At 34.5% G+C, this 16939-nt stretch overlaps 3 protein-coding genes across 4 annotated transcripts; 1 reads left to right on the top strand and 2 right to left on the bottom strand.

Annotated features, from left to right (window-relative positions):
• Positions 1-1938: 1938 nt before the first annotated feature.
• LOC142620048 (TMV resistance protein N-like) lies at positions 1939-8024 on the top strand. The gene is made up of 5 exons (XM_075793486.1): positions 1939-2426; positions 3796-4888; positions 5011-5304; positions 5413-6495; positions 7344-8024. The coding sequence occupies exons 1-5, from the start codon at positions 1939-1941 to the stop codon at positions 8022-8024; spliced, it is 3639 nt and encodes a 1212-aa protein (XP_075649601.1).
• A 155-nt stretch (positions 8025-8179) lies between these two features.
• LOC142618489 (uncharacterized) lies at positions 8180-12730 on the bottom strand. 2 transcript variants are annotated; one of them, XM_075791430.1, is made up of 5 exons: positions 12597-12730; positions 10605-10859; positions 9764-9895; positions 9526-9642; positions 8180-8771 (listed from the first exon to the last, which is right to left on the bottom strand). In XM_075791430.1, the coding sequence occupies exons 2-5, from the start codon at positions 10857-10859 to the stop codon at positions 8430-8432; spliced, it is 846 nt and encodes a 281-aa protein (XP_075647545.1). In that variant the 5' UTR covers positions 12597-12730; the 3' UTR covers positions 8180-8429. The 2 variants fall into 2 exon arrangements, with proteins under 2 accessions (XP_075647545.1, XP_075647546.1); XM_075791431.1 differs by having other exon boundaries at positions 10605-10886; positions 12597-12716.
• Positions 12731-14461: 1731 nt separating this feature from the next.
• LOC142618767 (F-box protein At5g51370) lies at positions 14462-16939 on the bottom strand. The gene is made up of 2 exons (XM_075791782.1): positions 15500-16939; positions 14462-15050 (listed from the first exon to the last, which is right to left on the bottom strand). Exons 1-2 carry the CDS (start codon positions 16786-16788, stop codon positions 14768-14770), a joined length of 1572 nt encoding a protein of 523 aa, XP_075647897.1. The 5' UTR covers positions 16789-16939; the 3' UTR covers positions 14462-14767.

Below are 16939 nucleotides of genomic sequence, written 5' to 3'. Positions count from 1 at the left end.
AAAACTATTTTATGCTTTTATATAAATACAATATGTGAGATGCTGTACAGCTGCACAGCAGTTCACAATCACAATTTACAATTCGGTTGACTTTGGCAGACATGAAACATCAGTTTTTTTTTTTTACGTGTTTGTATGAGATTTGCTTATTTTGCTGACAGTTTATTTGCTATTTTTTTTTTTATAATATGTGCTTTTTTTAAGAGATTTTCAAAGATTCGTTTATTTGCTTATTTTGCTGAAATTTTATTTAGTGTTTGTTTTTTAACTTATAACATTCACTCCTGATAATATTTTTTTATTATCAGACTAAGACACCAATCAATTTTTTATATAATTATAATATGTGTTTTATTTTAAAGTTTATTTAGTGTTTTTTTTTTATAATATATGTTTTTTTTTTAGAATTTCAACCTATAACATTCGCTCTTGATAATGATTCTTTAATATCAGATCAAGACACTAATCAATTTTTTTAGAGAGTTTCAACCTACGACATTCGCTCTTGATAATAGTTCTTTAGTATCAGACTAAGACATCAATCAATTTTTGGTGTAATTATAATATATGTTTTTTTTTAAAGTTTATTTAGTGTTTTTTTTTTTACAATGTGTTTTTTTAAAGAGAATTTCAACCTATGACATTCGCTCATGATAATAGTTCTTTATTATTAGACCAAGATATCAATCAGTTTTTACTATAATTATAATATGTGCTTTTTTTTAGAGAGTTTCAACCTGTGACATTCGCTCCTGATAATAGTTCTTTATTACCAGACCAAGACACTAATCAGTTTTTGATGTAAGGGATTGAACCCCAGATCTCTTATACAACCATCAGAGACCTTACCAATTGACTTAACTGAAAACTACAGCTACTTTTAAGCTTTATTTACAATACTTTCAGTTAAAAAATTTTAATTTTAACTAAATAAGTTGTTTTCAAACTGACACATGTTGCAGCCAACTTTTACTTTTACTCGGCCAAATAAGCCAGTATCATTTGTTTTGTGAACTGCTTTACAGCAGTGTTATTAGCAGACACAGAAATATAGTGAGAGTGAAAACAAAGATAGCTTGAGAGAGATGCACCACCGGTTGGACTGGTTTAGAAGCGGAGCTGAGAGGAAGATTGGCGAACGGCATGGCAAGGCAGCTCCGCAATGGTATAGACAGATATGTTTCTTATTTTATCTTATAAATATAATGGTGATTTGGGATTTGTTAGAGGAGATCTGGAATTTTGTTAATATTTGGACTTTGGAGGATGACATTCACGGGCAAAGGATTGGGCCAGATGGTAGGATTTATATTTTTAGTTTCACCTAACACTGACAAGAAAAGGAGGTGTCAATATAACTGCATTTGCTTCACACATTCCTAATTGAATACGGTTTGGGTGTATTACTCCAATATATTAGACCTGTACACGTGTCTAAAAAATGACATGATCTCGCATCTTGTGAAATCCAATGCACAATAGTACTAGACCCAAACCTTATTCTTCCTATTTAACCATCAATTGCACGGTTCTTTACTAACACTACAATTCTCCAAAATCTGTATAAGCTCTGACTTGTCACAAGCATCCTTCTTCAAAATTTGTAAGTTTTGATTTGTCATGCACATCCTTTTATTTTATCTCTCTCCCCCTTATAGTCGGTTTGAATTGAGAGGAGGGAGGGGAAGTAGAGTAGAATAGAGTAGATTTGGTCTAAAATTAGTCTATTTTCAGCTAATTTTACTCTACTCCCTTCCATTCCCCCTCCTTCTCCCTTCCATCCAAACAGGCCCGTAGTTTCACTTTTATTACTAAATTGTTTTGTTTTTTTCCTCAAAATCAAATTGAATGATTTTTTTTTTCATGCGTACACACCATTTCTTATCTATAATTCTATATTGTGATTCCAGATTTACTTGTTAACTTAGATTGGCTGTCATGGATACAAAAAGCCCATTGTTCTCTTCTAGCCGTCGGTGGAAATACCATGTCTTTCTAAGTTTTAGAGGTGAAGATACTCGTAAGAGTTTTACAGACCATTTATACGCTGCTTTGAAGCAAAAGGGCATTTTCACATTCAAGGACGATGAAAAACTTGAGAGAGGAAAACTCATTTCACTTGAGCTTTTAAAAGCAATAGAAGAATCAATGTTTGCTATTGTCATTCTCTCAAAAAACTATGCATCATCGTCATGGTGTTTGGATGAACTTGTAAAGATTGTGGAATGCAAAGAAAAGATGGGGCTTGTAATTCTACCCATTTTTTATGATGTGGATCCATCTGAAGTTCGCAAACAGACAAAAATTTATGCACAAGCATTTGTTGAACACGAAAAACATTTCCAAGAGAACATGAAGAAGGTTCACAAGTGGAGAGCTACTTTGAGAGAAGTGGCCAATCTTTCTGGATGGTCTTTACAAGACAGGTAATTTCAATGAGTAACATTATTTCACTGAATATATTGAAAAGAAAAATACATTAAGATCCTCTTGAACTTGGAGTCAAAATTAAACTGGCCCCTTGTTCTTTTAATTTATTGAATAAGTTCTTCGACTTTGAAAAATGTCTAAATTGATCATTCTGTCATAATATAGTTAACAAATTCAAATAAATTTTACTTTGAAGCGAATATTATATTTACGCTCTGTTTGTTTCAACAATGATATTTTCTAGAAAATGAGTTATTTTCTATAAAGTATTTTCTAGAAAACTATCTCATTTTCCAATGTTTGGTAGCAACTTTAAATGAGTTGAAAAACAACCTCTTAACTTTCCTTATTTAGCTAGTTGTGAGATAAAGTTGTTTTCCAAAAAAATTTAATGGAAAACAATCTCTAAAAATAAGCCATACTTTTTATGTTGACCAAAGATAGTTTTCCTTTTACTCATCTTTTTTTATGCTACCAAACACTAGAAAATAAGGAAAACTATCTTTACACAATGTTTTCCATTGAAACAAACAGAGCGTTAAAGGAAACTCTTTCTCCTCACATGATGTGTTTTCCATTCATTCCCGTTGACAGAATAATAACAAATTGATCAATTTAAACATTTCTCAAAATTCAGGGACTTATCATTTCAAATTAAAAGAACAAGTGATCAGTTTGATTTTAACCCAATATTAAAATCAATTATCTACTCAATGCAATGATACATATAGTGTAACTCGGAAAGCTCCAAGTCAACATCTTTAAATAACATTATCTAAAATCAATTATCAACAATACAAAATTACAATCACATCATTTACTCTTACAAATGACATTCGCAAACTCTTAAGTATTGTACTTAGAGTATAATTTTCCTCATCCTCTGTGTCTTCTGTTTATATTATCTCAAAAAAAAAAAAATCACACACTGTGCTTTTTAATTATTTTTCCCAAAAATTGCCATGTGTCTTTCAGTTTCCAAAGTCTAAACACAATCATACTATATGTACTACATGTATATTTGAACGTCAACGTCTTTCAACCTTATTATTCCCCATATGGGAAGGCCACTGCAAGCTTAAGTCCGTATTTGAACCAAAGCTATTAGCCTCAAACCCTTGTAGAATTGAATGTATGGCTACAATAGTAAATCATTACTCAGTTTTGAGTGATATGGAAGTACTAGTTACTACACTCGTATAGGAATTTTTGCATTTATTTAGTTCTCCACTTCTCTGTGCGGGATTTGCTAGAATTTGAGGGAAATTCATAGCAAACCTTAACACCATATATATATACACACACAAGGTAGGGGGTGTTAGGGATGGTGCATTCACATTTGTTGATTGTCTCTCTTTTTTGCAGGCTTGAGTCAGAATTTATCCAGGATATTGTGGAAGTGATATTGCAAAAATTAAGTTATGCATTCCCAAGAGATACCAAAGATTTAGTAGGAATAGATTCTAGAGTGAAGGAATTGATGTCACTTTTAGCTATTGGATCAAACGATGTTCGCATTATAGGTGTTTGGGGGATGGGGGGGATTGGTAAGACAACTCTTGCCAGAGTTGTTTATCAAATGATTTTTAATGAATTTGAAGGTGGTAGTTTTATCACTAATATTAGGGAAGTATCCGAAAAATATGGTTTACTTCGTTCACAACAAAAACTCATTAGTGAAATTTTGATGGAAAGAAGTATCAATCTACGGGATGTTGATGATGGAGTTCTTATGATCAAGAATAGGTTGTATCATAAAAGGATTCTTCTTGTTCTTGATGATGTAAATCAATTTGACCAATTAGAAAAGTTAGCTAGAGAGCATAATTGGTTTGGTTCAGGTAGTAGAGTTATCATCACAACACGAGATAAGCATTTGTTGATAAGACATAATGTAAATGGAATATATGAGGTTAAGGGATTGAATGATGATGATGCTCTTTATCTTTTTAGTTTGAAAGCTTTTAACAATAGTCATCCTGCTGAAGATTATCTAAAGTTGTCTAAACAATTTGTAAATTATGCTAACGGTCTTCCTCTAGCAATTGGAGTTTTGGGCTCTTTTTTGTTCAATAGAAGTAAGGAGGAATGGAATAGTGCATTAGATAGACTCAAAGAATTTCCTGAAAGAAAAATTATCAAAGTACTTCAAACAAGTTTTGATGGACTTCAAGAAACAGAGAAGGAAATATTTCTACATATTGCATGTTTCTTTAATATGAAGGATAAAGACTATGTGGTAAAAATACTAGATTGTCTTGGCCTATATCCTTGCATTGGATTAAGGGTTCTCATTGAAAAGTCTCTGTTAAAAGAATATGAAAATAAATTTTGGATGCATGAACTACTACAAAAAATGGGTCAAGATATGGTTCGTCAAGATTGTCCTCTAGAACTTGGAAAGCATAGCAAATTGTGGCTATACAAGGACATTCATCATGTGTTGACGACAAATACGGTAAAAGATCATTTATTGAATTTGAGCATATATCTTATCATATTATTTAACAAAGTTAGAGCTTGAACAACTTTGTTTTCATATATCTTGCAACTCACCCATCCCCTTTTCTTGATTATCAGGGAACAGAAGCAATTCAAGGCCTAGTCCTAGAGCTTCCTTGGTTGCCTAAATTTGGTGAATTCAAAAAGGCACATTGGAACCTTGAAGTCTTTTCAAAGATGTCTAATCTCAAATTGCTTATAATTCATGGTGTTCACCTACTACATGGCCCCAAACATCTTTCTAATGGCTTAAGATTTCTTGATTGGAGTTTTTTTCCTTCAAAATCTTTGCCTTCAAGTTTTCAGCCAAATGAACTTGTTGAACTTCACATGTGCCATAGCAAAATTGAAAGACTTTGGAAAGGAATAAAGGTACAATTGTTATTTAGATACTCTTTATATGTGTGTGTAATCAATAAATTCTCATTTTTGTAAAACTTAATATACTATTTCTAATTTATTGTATTTGGATTTTAACAGCATTTTGACAAGTTGAAGTCCATCGAATTGAATGATTCTTTAAACCTTATTGCAACCCCTAACTTCACTGGAGTCTCCAGTCTAGAGAAATTGGTTGCTAAAGGTTGTATAAATTTACGAGAGGTTCACCCATCTATTATGGCTCATAAAAAGCTTACTCTTCTTAATCTTGAAGGCTGCAAAAACCTTAACAGTCTTCCAAGCAAGTTTGAAATGGAGTGTCTTGAAAATCTTATTCTTTCTGATTGTTCAAAAATCAAGAGAATTCCAGAATTTGCTAGAAATATGGAATGCTTAACAAAGCTTCACTTAGATGGCACTGCCATTACGAAACTTCCCTGTTCAATTGAACATTTGACTAACCTTGCTTCGTTGCATTTAAGAGATTGTAAAAATCTTGTATGTCTTCCTACCATAATTTGTTGCTTCAAGTCGCTTAAAGATATCAATGTGGCTGGATGCTTGAAACTTGACAATTTGCCACAGAGCCTATTGAATGTTGAAAGTCTAGAAGAGCTTAATGTGAGTGGGATTACTTTTAGAGAGCCGCCTTTCTCTATCATTCTTTTGAAAAATCTTAAGGTACTATCTCTTCAAGGGTGCAGAGCGTCATCACCTAAACTCTGGAATAAGCTTTTCTCTTTTAATTTAATGCCAAGAAGAATCCCACATCCTGTGAGCATGTTATTGCCTTCCCTGTCATGTTTGTGCTTTTTAACAAGATTGGATATAAGTGACTGCAATCTACAGACAATCCCTAATGATTGTGGCTGTTTATACTCTTTAGAAGTTTTAAATCTAAGTGGAAATAATTTTGATTGTCTTCCTGAAAGCATCATTCAACTATCTAAGTTGAAGAATATTTATTTGACTCATTGCACGAGGCTTCGTTCATTGCCACAACTTCCATCAAGCACTTCAGTTGTTGTTGCAGAAAATTGTACCTCATTGGAAACATTTCCAAATAGATCAACACAAGACAAACTATACCCGCCATCTCTAATTCTCTCCAATTGCTTCAAATTGGCTGACATTCAACACCGAAGCAACGTGTTCTTTAGAATGCTATCAGCAAATGCTCAGGTCTCTCTCTCTCTCTCTCTCTCTCTCTCTCTCTCTCTCTCTCTCTATATATATATATATATTATAAAGGGGAAATTATATAAAAGGCTAAGAGAGTATACATTGTTTGTTTCATATTACCTTCTAGGTTTTAATTTTATCAAATAAAGTCCTAAATATATGAAACTGATTCAATTTGATGCATATTTCCATTTCTGTTATTCATATACCTTAATCTAGGCAATAATGCAGAAGAGGAAAAAGGGGAAATTGTTGAAATTTATTTATTTATTTATTCTATCTAGGTAATCAATTTTGATTTTGAGGGAATCACTTTCTTACTACAAGCAAACCTTTCGTTCTCTATTTTCTCAATTCAATGAATGCCAAATTGATTTATCAACAAACCATGGGTGAAATACAAAGTTTAAAAAATGATTTCCTACTTTTATCTACTTTGTTGTTGTCCAAAATAACAAAAATTAATAATGAGATATGGACATGACTTATATTGAAATGAGTTCATACATTTCGACTTTAATTGACAAAACTAAAAGGGTAAATTATATCATTCTTCTTTGAGGTTATTAAAATGACATTCTCCCATTTGATTGCATAAATGCAACAATTAAATCCAAGTCCTCTCAATTACATTTGTAAAAACCTAAAAAAGTTATATTTAAATATTTATACAAAGTTTCAAACTTCAAAAGGTGAAGTGTGATTTGGTAAAACTTCAAGAGAAGGTGGTGTAATTTACCCATATTAAAAATCTTGTATTTAATCAGAAACATGTATAAAATTTAGGCCTTAAGTTAAGTTAGGTGTAACTTGCTAAATTTTTAATATCAAAAGCCTATATGTTTCAGGGACTTTACGGTGCACCTAAAAATAAAAGACCTCGGGCTGCCTGTAGACTTCTTATTCCTGGAAGTGAAATTTTAAAATGGTTTAGCCATCAAAGTGTGGGGAATATAGTGAATGCACAGGTTACTCATTCAAAAGAGTGGATGGGAATGGCTGTGTGCTTTGTTTTGTCATTCCGAGATCTTCATCCAAACAGTCTTTGTTGTTTTGATTGTTATATTGAAGTCAATAAACATGAAGGTGCAAGAGAGTCGGCTTATTTTGTAAATACTTTTGGTCATATTGACTCACTCCACCTTTGGATGCTCTATTTTCCCTCACATTGTTTTTATGAGAATGCGAGAGCAGCATTGAGTCAAACTGATGAGAATGAATTGATTCAAATGGGGGTTAGAATTCCAAAGCCTCACAACCCTTGCTTTGAGGTTAAGAAATGTGGGTTTCGTATGGTATACAAGCAAGACATTGAAGATATCAGTGAAATGATGGGTCAAAGCTGCAACAGTAGCTGCATCTCTCGTTATGAGGGTGTTGGTTTTACTCGTGAATATGATCTTGACAATTCAACAGTGGTAAGAGAAGATAGCATACTTAAGCGAAGCCGTGATGAATATGATGAGGCTAGACCTAGTGATGAAGGTTGCTATAATGATGTACCACACTCCAAGCGGATTCAAAGATAAAGCATGTATGGCTCACAGTAACACTAATTGCAATGATTCTAATGAAGGTGGTCTTCGACTGGTAAGGCATCGTCTTTCTTTCTATTACAGGTCTTGTTAGTTGCTATACTGCTTTCAATTTTTCCATTTCCTTGCCATGCATATATGTACTCGTATTTTTGTTTTTCCAAATTTAACTTCAGATCCAGGCGATAAATTCATTTGTTATTGGGCTTGAATAATACTACTACTACTACAAGAACAGACGAATAAAACAGCAATGAACTGTTGTGTACAACTCTAGCAAGAGCCATCAATTTGGAGTTAAGCTGCTAGGAACACTTCCCTTCTACATAACCCATGCAACTAGCATAAGAGCATGTTGTATCCATCCTACAATTGAGCTTCAATCCGTTGTTCAATACATCAAGATTTTTTATCTAGGTGTCGGAAGAGCTCTGGAAGATGGGCATTAGTCAGCTTTGTCCTCTTGGTGATCTCGTGCTTCTTCTTTGGCTTGGGCTTGGAGGACATGCCTTGAACCTCTGAAGTGGCCCTCCTCTGAGCAGTGTTGGTGGCAGGCTTCATCCCATTTTTCTGAAGATCCCTCTCGATGTCAATCATATCACGAGGCAATTCAATCCCCAGAAATAGCTGCTTAAGGTCATCATCCACTTTGATGGGCACCCTGGGGTCATTTGGGTAAGCAATGTCTTCCTGTGAATCAAAGTTTGATAGCAGCCATATCTGACCCGCAGCTTTCAAAGCCTAAAGAAGAATGAATTCACAAACTTTTATGGCAAGAGGGAACAGGTAAGTGACTGTATTCTCACTATTAGTATCAATGTCTAAATATAATTACACTACACAGACAACTGACACATGACCACCACTAAACATTTTATTGAAAAATGAAGATGCTGATAGTTTTCACTTACAAGATACAAGATAATCATTAGAAGGAAAAGACTTTCCTCAATTCTAAAACAAAGAGCAAGAGAGAGAGAGAGAGAGAGAGAAAGCTGATAAAGAAAAGGAAGAAAACAAAGTCACAGAATAAAGGGGCAAACAATATTACAAAAATAAAAAATACAACCATTGAGATATCACACCACTCCTCAAATACACCTCAAAAGCTGCCACTCCTGCTTTTGCAAGGAAAATCAACTTTTGAGAAAACTAATCTAAGCATCCAACGTCAGAAAACACACAAATACTTCAACGGCTTCTTTCAAAAACAAGGAAACTCTGCCTGGATCTCCTAGGCCAAGCTTTTTTTTTTTTTTTTTAACTTTCTTTCCCCTGTTCTTATTGATTCTCAATCCCTTCGAAATTGTGTGCTGCATCAAATAGCCTTTCACCTCCCACTGGTCCATGAGACAACACCCCCCCCCCCCCCTTTCTCTTTTCTCTCATTTAACAGAATGGAGGAAGCACATGCTAGGCTAGAAGAGCCAGCAGTTCTTTTCAGAGATTAATATAAACAAATTTCTCCTGGTATTATCAACACATATTACATTACCTGCAAGTCTTCCATCACAGTAGGGTATGCGTCCTTAAGATCAATGACAGCAATGCCCCATACGAATTTCCTTATTAAGTAAAGAAGTTGTTCCTTGTCCCTCAAGTCATGCTTGGACTGCGGACAAAAGGAAAGTCAAAAAGTCATCTACCATGAAAGAGGTATAAAGAAAAAGGCTGAGTGCAACTTAAAAGCTATCAGCCCATGAAGATCTGCAGCTACATAACTTTAAAGTTACCTTGTAAGAGAAACGCTTCCCATCATAGTTGACTTTCAGGTTATTCCTCAAACTATCAAATACAGCTTTGTTGGCATTGATATCAACATAAGTGACTTCATTAATTTGTTCCGGGGTAAAGGCTTGCCTTGTCTGCAAACACAAGGAGCATTAAACTAGTGCTTAATAGCATTCACCTGGTCCTACCTACTGTAACTCACATTGATCTCTAAAGATGGAAAAAGTAGATTATTTTTCCGCTAAATGAAGCATTACAATCACAGTGTGTGGGGCCCACTATCTGTGATTATAATGCTACATGTAACGGAAACGCCATGTGCCTTCTCCTAACAACGTCACAAAAGTCAGAAGAAGGGGGATGAGTGACATGCCCCATTGTTACAGTAAACTAAAAATACAACTACAAATTGCCACCAAGCATCTATATAATTTATAATTACCTTCAATTGGAAGCACATCAGTCAATTAAGTAGTATTGGTTTTCCCATGAAATCAATGTCATACAAACAAGGTTTCAAGTTTCCCATCCCAATTAATTGAGGAAGAAAAAGTAGGCCAGTTAAGTGAATGCGCATAATAATATAATTACTTAAAAAAGATCAATATAAATCACAGATAATAACACAATTCTACACTAGACCATCTCGCTCTTTTCCAAATTAACATTGACCTGACAACTGCACAAAATAAGACACATTAGGATCTGAATTTTCCCCAACTCGAGTCAGCAATAAACACCATCCATTAAGAGCATTCAGCATTTTAAATCAAACGGAAACACAAATAATTGCACCAAGGAACATATACAAATTAATGAAGGATAAGATAGTTGGGTGCAAACCTCCAGTAGAAGATTTATAACACGCTTCATTTGGGCCCCTACAGGGGCTTTCCGGATACTGTTGATATGTTGAAGTCTCTCTGTATCATTTGAAAATTTGACAGCAGGAGCAGGGGCTCTTGCGACTGAAGGTGCTGCTGGTACTGGCATGAATTTATGTGTTGTGGCCTTGTTAGATGCAGCAATACTTGTGAGGGTCGATTGGCACTTCTCTTGCTGCTTCTTGAATCTATCTAATTTCTCTTGTAATGCCATCTAGAAATAAAAATATTTGCTTTTAGGCTGTTCAAACCCACCAATAAAAAGTAAAGATATGATAAAGGGCTTTTAAGTGCAAGATTGTAAACTTGGTCAAAATTAAAGTGAAGACTAAATCATCTCAATGACTCCAAAAATTAAATACTTGAGTCATAACATGTAAAATTCAGGAAGAATAAACAGCTAGTAATCAAGAAGTGACTATAAGTTACTAAAAAACTTCATACAACACATAAGCAAGAATATGTCTACTGGAAACATAAGCAATTCCCAAATTCCAATTTCTTCAAACAGAAAGAAGTGAAAGTGATGACGCTATTTACGTACTAAATGTTTAAAACCTCTTATCACAGACCCACAGTTAAATCAACATGCCCTGCTGTAAATCTAACTATGAACAACAAAGTTTCAATAGTCTCCCTACGTTAAACTTCAAACCTTCCAATGGCCTATTCCAAAAAACCAAGTGCAGCATATGAAGAACAGAGCACAACTAAGAAACTGAGTTTCCAATAACCACACTACACGACTATTTTTTGATAATTCAATAGTTGGAGGAGGGGGAATTCGAACCTTTTTTTTATAGGTAATAAAAGTTTTATTGATTAGAAAAGTACAATGTGTTTACGATAGTAAATCCACTGCACTTGTGATGAATACAAACAAATCAAATAGAAAAGCTAACAAAAATTAAGAAATAAGGCATGGTAATATAATACGTAAAACCCCAAATACGAGACCACTCAAACAAATTCCTAGCTAGCAAAGACTCTAAAAGATCTACAGGTCTCCCAATATCTTCAAACGTACAAGAATTGCTTTCCTGCCAAATGAGCCACATAAGAGAAGCCAGTACCATATTCCAAACATTTGAAGAAAAATTCACCAACTAATTCCTCCATGCAAACCTTGGACATTTCCACTATACGCACCAAGAGGTGCCAACTGAACTACAAGGCTCTTTGCACATTACACAACTATTAGTAACCAAACAACATTTATCAATGATTATGAAAAATCAATAATTTAGCTAACGGGACATGAGCATAAACTACTTAACCTGTCAGGGGTGAATGCACTTGGATTATCTGGCAATTGGTTTTTGCCTTTTTGACATACGTTATCAAAAAAATCGATAATTTAGCTCATGGGATAAAGGGTAAATGCCCTTGGATTACCCAACAACTGATTTTTGCCTTTTTGGCATGTGTTATCAAAAAAATCAATAATTTAGCTCATGGGCATGAGCATAAATTGCTTAGCCCATCAGGGTGAATGCCCTTGAATTACCCGGCAACTGATTTCTGCCTTTTTGGCGTAAGTTATCAAAAAAATCGATAATTTAGCTCATGGGCATAAGCATAAACTGCTTAGCCCGTCAGGGGTGAATGCCCTTCGATTACCCGGCAACCGGTTTTTGCCTTTTTGGCATGATTTATCAAAAAAATCGATAATTTTCCAATGATTCATCTCTAAAGTTGAAAAATTAATCCAATTCACAATATGTCTAGTATTTGCCTCAGTTGGGTCTAAATTACTTCTCTTTAATTAACATTTTTTCCAAACATATATGCTTAACAGTTAAACCATAACAAAAGCACCCAAATTTTTTAGCTCTACAACTGGAAGAATAAAAACTGGGTATTGAACCTAATTTGCAATTAAAGTTAAATTCCAAAGACAAATATGATGGGCTAACTTCACCATCTCCTTAAAAAGCTTAAAAAGAATCACCTTGGGTTGTCGATGGAGCAAATTGGGTTCGGTTTTTCTGACCTAACAAATTTTTTCTGATTTTGACGACGTCGTTTTTTTGGTGGTTTTATGGGAGAGAGACGCGCCTTGCTTGGATGCGAGTGTAATCTGAGAGTAATGAGGGAAGAGAGAGGACTTATAATGGTTTCGGTCGGTTATTTTTGACCTTTAGAACCGGCGTCGTTTTACACTCAGAAAATTTTGTTAATGAACAGTTTTTTTTTTTTCTTATAAAACTTCTATTTTTTATTTAAAAACAAATTTAAACTCAAATATAATAACGCGTTTGTAAATAAGCTAATTATGTGAATAAGCTAATTATGTGAATATATATGTTTAACAAAAAAAAAATATGTGTATATATATGAAAAAATATGCTTATATAAACTTAAGATTAAGTTAATGAAATCAGTATTTTTTTTAAAGTGAAATTAATATATAAGTTCATAAGATAAATTAAATTATTATTTGAAATCACTTATATATAGTTTTAAACAATACAAGATTCGTAAAATTAATTTTTATAATTTCATAAATGAAAATTGATATATGTGATTAATTTAAATAATATAATTTCAACTATAATTTAATTATTAATAATTAGTATAGATTTGTAAAAGGGTAAAAAACATTTAGTTACGGTAGTTCTCTCCGATAAATTCATAATAAATGGATGAGATAAAAAGCAGTTTTGCACTTCCAGTACTTAGTTTAGTCAAATTGTTAATTACAATCTTAACACTATTCTAGCCAGGACGTAGCCAGGATATTTTGCTTAAGGGGGCCGAATTATATATTACTATGTTAAATTTATAAATATATGGTATACAAAATGATCAAATTTAAAATATAATAATATCATTTCTAAACTCAAATCAATGCATCTAAAACTAAAATTAAAAAAATAATATTAGCTGGGGAAAATATGAGATGATGACAAAAAGATCAAATTTGTGAAGAAAAAAACTCATAAGTTTGTGTTGCCAATGCATAAAATATACACAGGAACATAGTGCACTTTTTTTTTGGGTAACAATATAGTGCATTTTTGGATGCAAGGAACACAATGCACTGCACTTTTGTATATATCTAAATAAATAAATAGAAAGGACACAGGGCATGTAGGCATTTGTTAAGCTTTGGTAAAAGTTTATGCTTTAATTGGGTGGATCTACTTGATAAACTGACAGTGGAGCAAACTAACTAAAATGGTCATCGTTTGATTTTAAAGGAAAGAATAGACAAACTCACATAGACTACGATTTATGAAATTTGTGTGAGAGCTAATCATTACAATTTTAAGAACCCTGCCTATTTTTAACATATTACTATAAAGGGATTTCAAAGTTGGGAGAAGCCCCCCCAACGTTACATGTGCCTCCGCCCCGAATTATAGCAAAGCCAGTGTTCTGTACTCCTGACTCTTATCTCTTGTCTCTTTTGAGAAGTAAATAAGCATCACTTTTTTGAATTCGCCTCCCTCAAATTTGCTGATTCTTAAAACAAAACATGACCATGTCATAAATCAAAACCATAATAACCTAATGCAGCATTTCTTGCAATAAAGCACCTTGGATTTCCTACCTCCAAAAACCAATCTTCAGCTATGGTTAATTTATTATTAGTATATATGTCTGTCATGCTTAAAAGCCTCCTGGATAGATAATAAACTGCAACAAGACATATAACAAGGATATTTGATCATTTTTTAAAAAAAAAATTCTTATACTACCTTTTTATCTAGTAAATTCAAACCGACTTCTGAAAGGGATGCATTTATTAGAGAAAAAGGTAGTTTGATAATGTAATAAGCAATTAAAGCATTGTAGACTTGAGAATAGACATGAACGAGAAGATTTGCACTGTGGCAAATCAAAATTGTGTTGAAAAGGGCACCCAAACATGAGCTATAAGACGGGTGTAAGGCAAAATGTACCGTGTTTACAATCTTCCTGTGTCAACATCTGCATCTATTCTAACCATCTAATTACCATAATGAGTACAGAATATTGTTACAGCCTTCACGACAAGAAGTCAAGAACTCTTTTGCAAGCTCAAGCTGCAGATTCTGGCTTTCAAGTGCAACTCTATGTCTCACACTCTCTAGAAAGATTTACTGCCTTTCTTTCCCATTCCAGTCTCCACAAGAATCAGTGGACGAAGAGACGCTCCCTCTTGAAAAATTTACCACCTTTCTTTCCCATTACAATCCCCAATACACCAGATGGACGAAGAGACTTTGTATCTGGCCTCCATTGCAACTCTTTAAAAACAGAGAAAAAAGTTGAGAGTGAAGGAGAGATTTCACTATCCTTTATATTCTTACAGGATTCAACTCTAAGACTTTGAAGCTCCTTCCAGGAAAGAATTACAGACTCCAGACCTTCGGTAGTTAGCAATGAGCATCCCTCTAAAGACAAGAACTCCACCCTCCTGTTAGAAAAACAAGATCCATTATTCTTACTATTGAAGAACACTTCATGTAGATATTTAATAAGTAATCTTAATAACTGTTCACCAGATAATTACACGTTATATTGGCAAGTCATAGGTCAGTGGAAGAAACTCTAAACATAGCTATTCCTATATTCAGTCGAGCCCTTAGCAAAATCCACAACCTAACATCATTATTAGTGTAATTCAGCATGTTATGCATAAAATTGATTAGAAGCTAAAAGACACATGGATGTCATGGTTCAAAAAAGTTTGTGTACACAAGTGATTCAACTTTACACAACAATACAAATGTGAATAAACACTATAAATACTAAAATTTCAACCACTAGTATAAATTCATTTGCCTTGTAGCTTTATGTAGAAACAAAAGTAAACAGAGTAAAAGAACCCCCTTTTTTTAGAAGTAGAGTAAAAGAACCCATTACCTGCAACAACTAGCTAAGCTGAACATGTCATTATCCAATCCCCAACAATCCTGAAGTACCATCTCCTTCACAGCCCCACACACCATAAACATCGCTCCCACACTCTTCTTATCCCTCAAGTGACACTTGTGCAAATGCAACCGTTCAAGAGCCGGGCAACAACCCAAATAATCTTCCGGCCCAGGACTCGGATCAATCCTCTTACATGACTGAAACCTCAAAGTCTTCAAATTCTCACAATACGACAACCCCGCCAACCACCCATCATCCATCCTATGATCACAAATACTCAACTCCTCCAACATTTGACAACACTGCCCAATCGCCTTAATCCCATCAAAACTCCCCTCACAACCATAGAGCTCAAGCTTCACCAACCTCTTACACCCTTGTGCCAATATAGTCAATCCAATATCCGAAACCAAAGACCCATAAAACCCATCCACATTCCCAACCAACCTCAACACTTGCAAATTAGTACACGCTGCAATGCCACGCAAAACATCATCATTACACATATGCAACTCCAAGTCTTGTAATGTCATGCACTCCTCAGCCAAACTCAAAACCCCTAACTCACTCGCTCCTATAACCGAAACCTTACGCAAGTTAGGACAACCACAAGCAAGCATTTTCAAGCCTCTATCAATAACCTCCACAGGAAACAAACTATCCTCACAAAGCTCATTCCATTTCGTCGAAAACCCAGATCCCAAATGCATCGAAAACACCCTATTCGTCAACAAAATCCCAGAATTCCGAGGAGAGAAGAAACACCCAGATACCAAATCCACATGGGTCAGATTTGGGAACCGAAAAACCAACCGACCCGATTCGAGAAAGTGCCAAGACAAGAGCTTTAGAGACCGAACTAAACGGCCTTGAAGGTTAAGCCAACGCTTACAAACAAGGGAGATTGAGTTGTGATTGGAATCTGGTAGTTTGGAGAGGATTTGGAGCAGGGTTTGGTCGGAGAGTTTCCGGGTCGGGTCGGATTCGGATTTCGAGTAATTGAAATTAGGGTTTGGGAATTTGGGGAAATTGGAAATGGGGATTTGGGTTTTGGGGATTTTAGGAGATTTGGTGTTTTTGTTGTTGTTGCTGTTGTTTTTAGTGGTGGGAGTGATAGGAGAAGAGAGAGATTGGAGTTGCATGGTGAAGATAACATGCTTGAGAGGCTTAGTGTTTTTGAGCCACAGGTCTGACCAGCTTGGTGGTCGTTTTTTGGGGCTAGGGTTTTCAGGTTTCTCTGGTGCATACGACATTGTTTGCTCAGATTTGAAGCTCATAGACTACTTCTAATATTTCTTTCCATTCATAAACTCTCTTGGATTTTCAATGTCTCTGTGTGTGTGTTTACTGTGAGAGTGTGAATGTGTGGGGATATTTTCTTGAAAATGTTTGGTTGAGTGAAAGAGATTTTCTTTGTTCTATTCTTTC

Source organism: Castanea sativa, chromosome 12 (assembly GCF_040712315.1).
Source record: "Castanea sativa cultivar Marrone di Chiusa Pesio chromosome 12, ASM4071231v1".
In the NCBI taxonomy this organism is placed as follows: domain Eukaryota; kingdom Viridiplantae; phylum Streptophyta; class Magnoliopsida; order Fagales; family Fagaceae; genus Castanea; species Castanea sativa.
The sequence above is the reverse complement of the archived record's forward strand: the minus strand, read 5'-3'. Positions and strand labels throughout refer to the sequence as shown.

Bases quoted from the DNA above. Each gene is read 5' to 3' on its own strand.
- LOC142618489 (XM_075791430.1), bottom strand. From the start codon at position 10,859: ATGGCATTACAAGAGAAATTAGATAGATTCAAGAAGCAGCAAGAGAAG. The intron at 9,896-10,604 runs GTTTGCACCCAA...TTGTGTTTGCAG, and splicing joins TTATAAATCTTCTACTGGAG to ACAAGGCAAGCCTTTACCCC. The intron at 9,643-9,763 runs GTAACTTTAAAG...TTTTGTCCGCAG, and splicing joins GGAAGCGTTTCTCTTACAAG to TCCAAGCATGACTTGAGGGA.
- LOC142620048 (XM_075793486.1), top strand. From the start codon at position 1,939: ATGGATACAAAAAGCCCATTGTTCTCTTCTAGCCGTCGGTGGAAATAC. The intron at 4,889-5,010 runs GTAAAAGATCAT...CTTGATTATCAG, and splicing joins ATGTGTTGACGACAAATACG to GGAACAGAAGCAATTCAAGG. The intron at 6,496-7,343 runs GTCTCTCTCTCT...TATATGTTTCAG, and splicing joins TGCTATCAGCAAATGCTCAG to GGACTTTACGGTGCACCTAA.
- LOC142618767 (XM_075791782.1), bottom strand. From the start codon at position 16,788: ATGAGCTTCAAATCTGAGCAAACAATGTCGTATGCACCAGAGAAACCT. The intron at 15,051-15,499 runs GTAATGGGTTCT...TTTTTCTAACAG, and splicing joins AGCTTAGCTAGTTGTTGCAG to GAGGGTGGAGTTCTTGTCTT.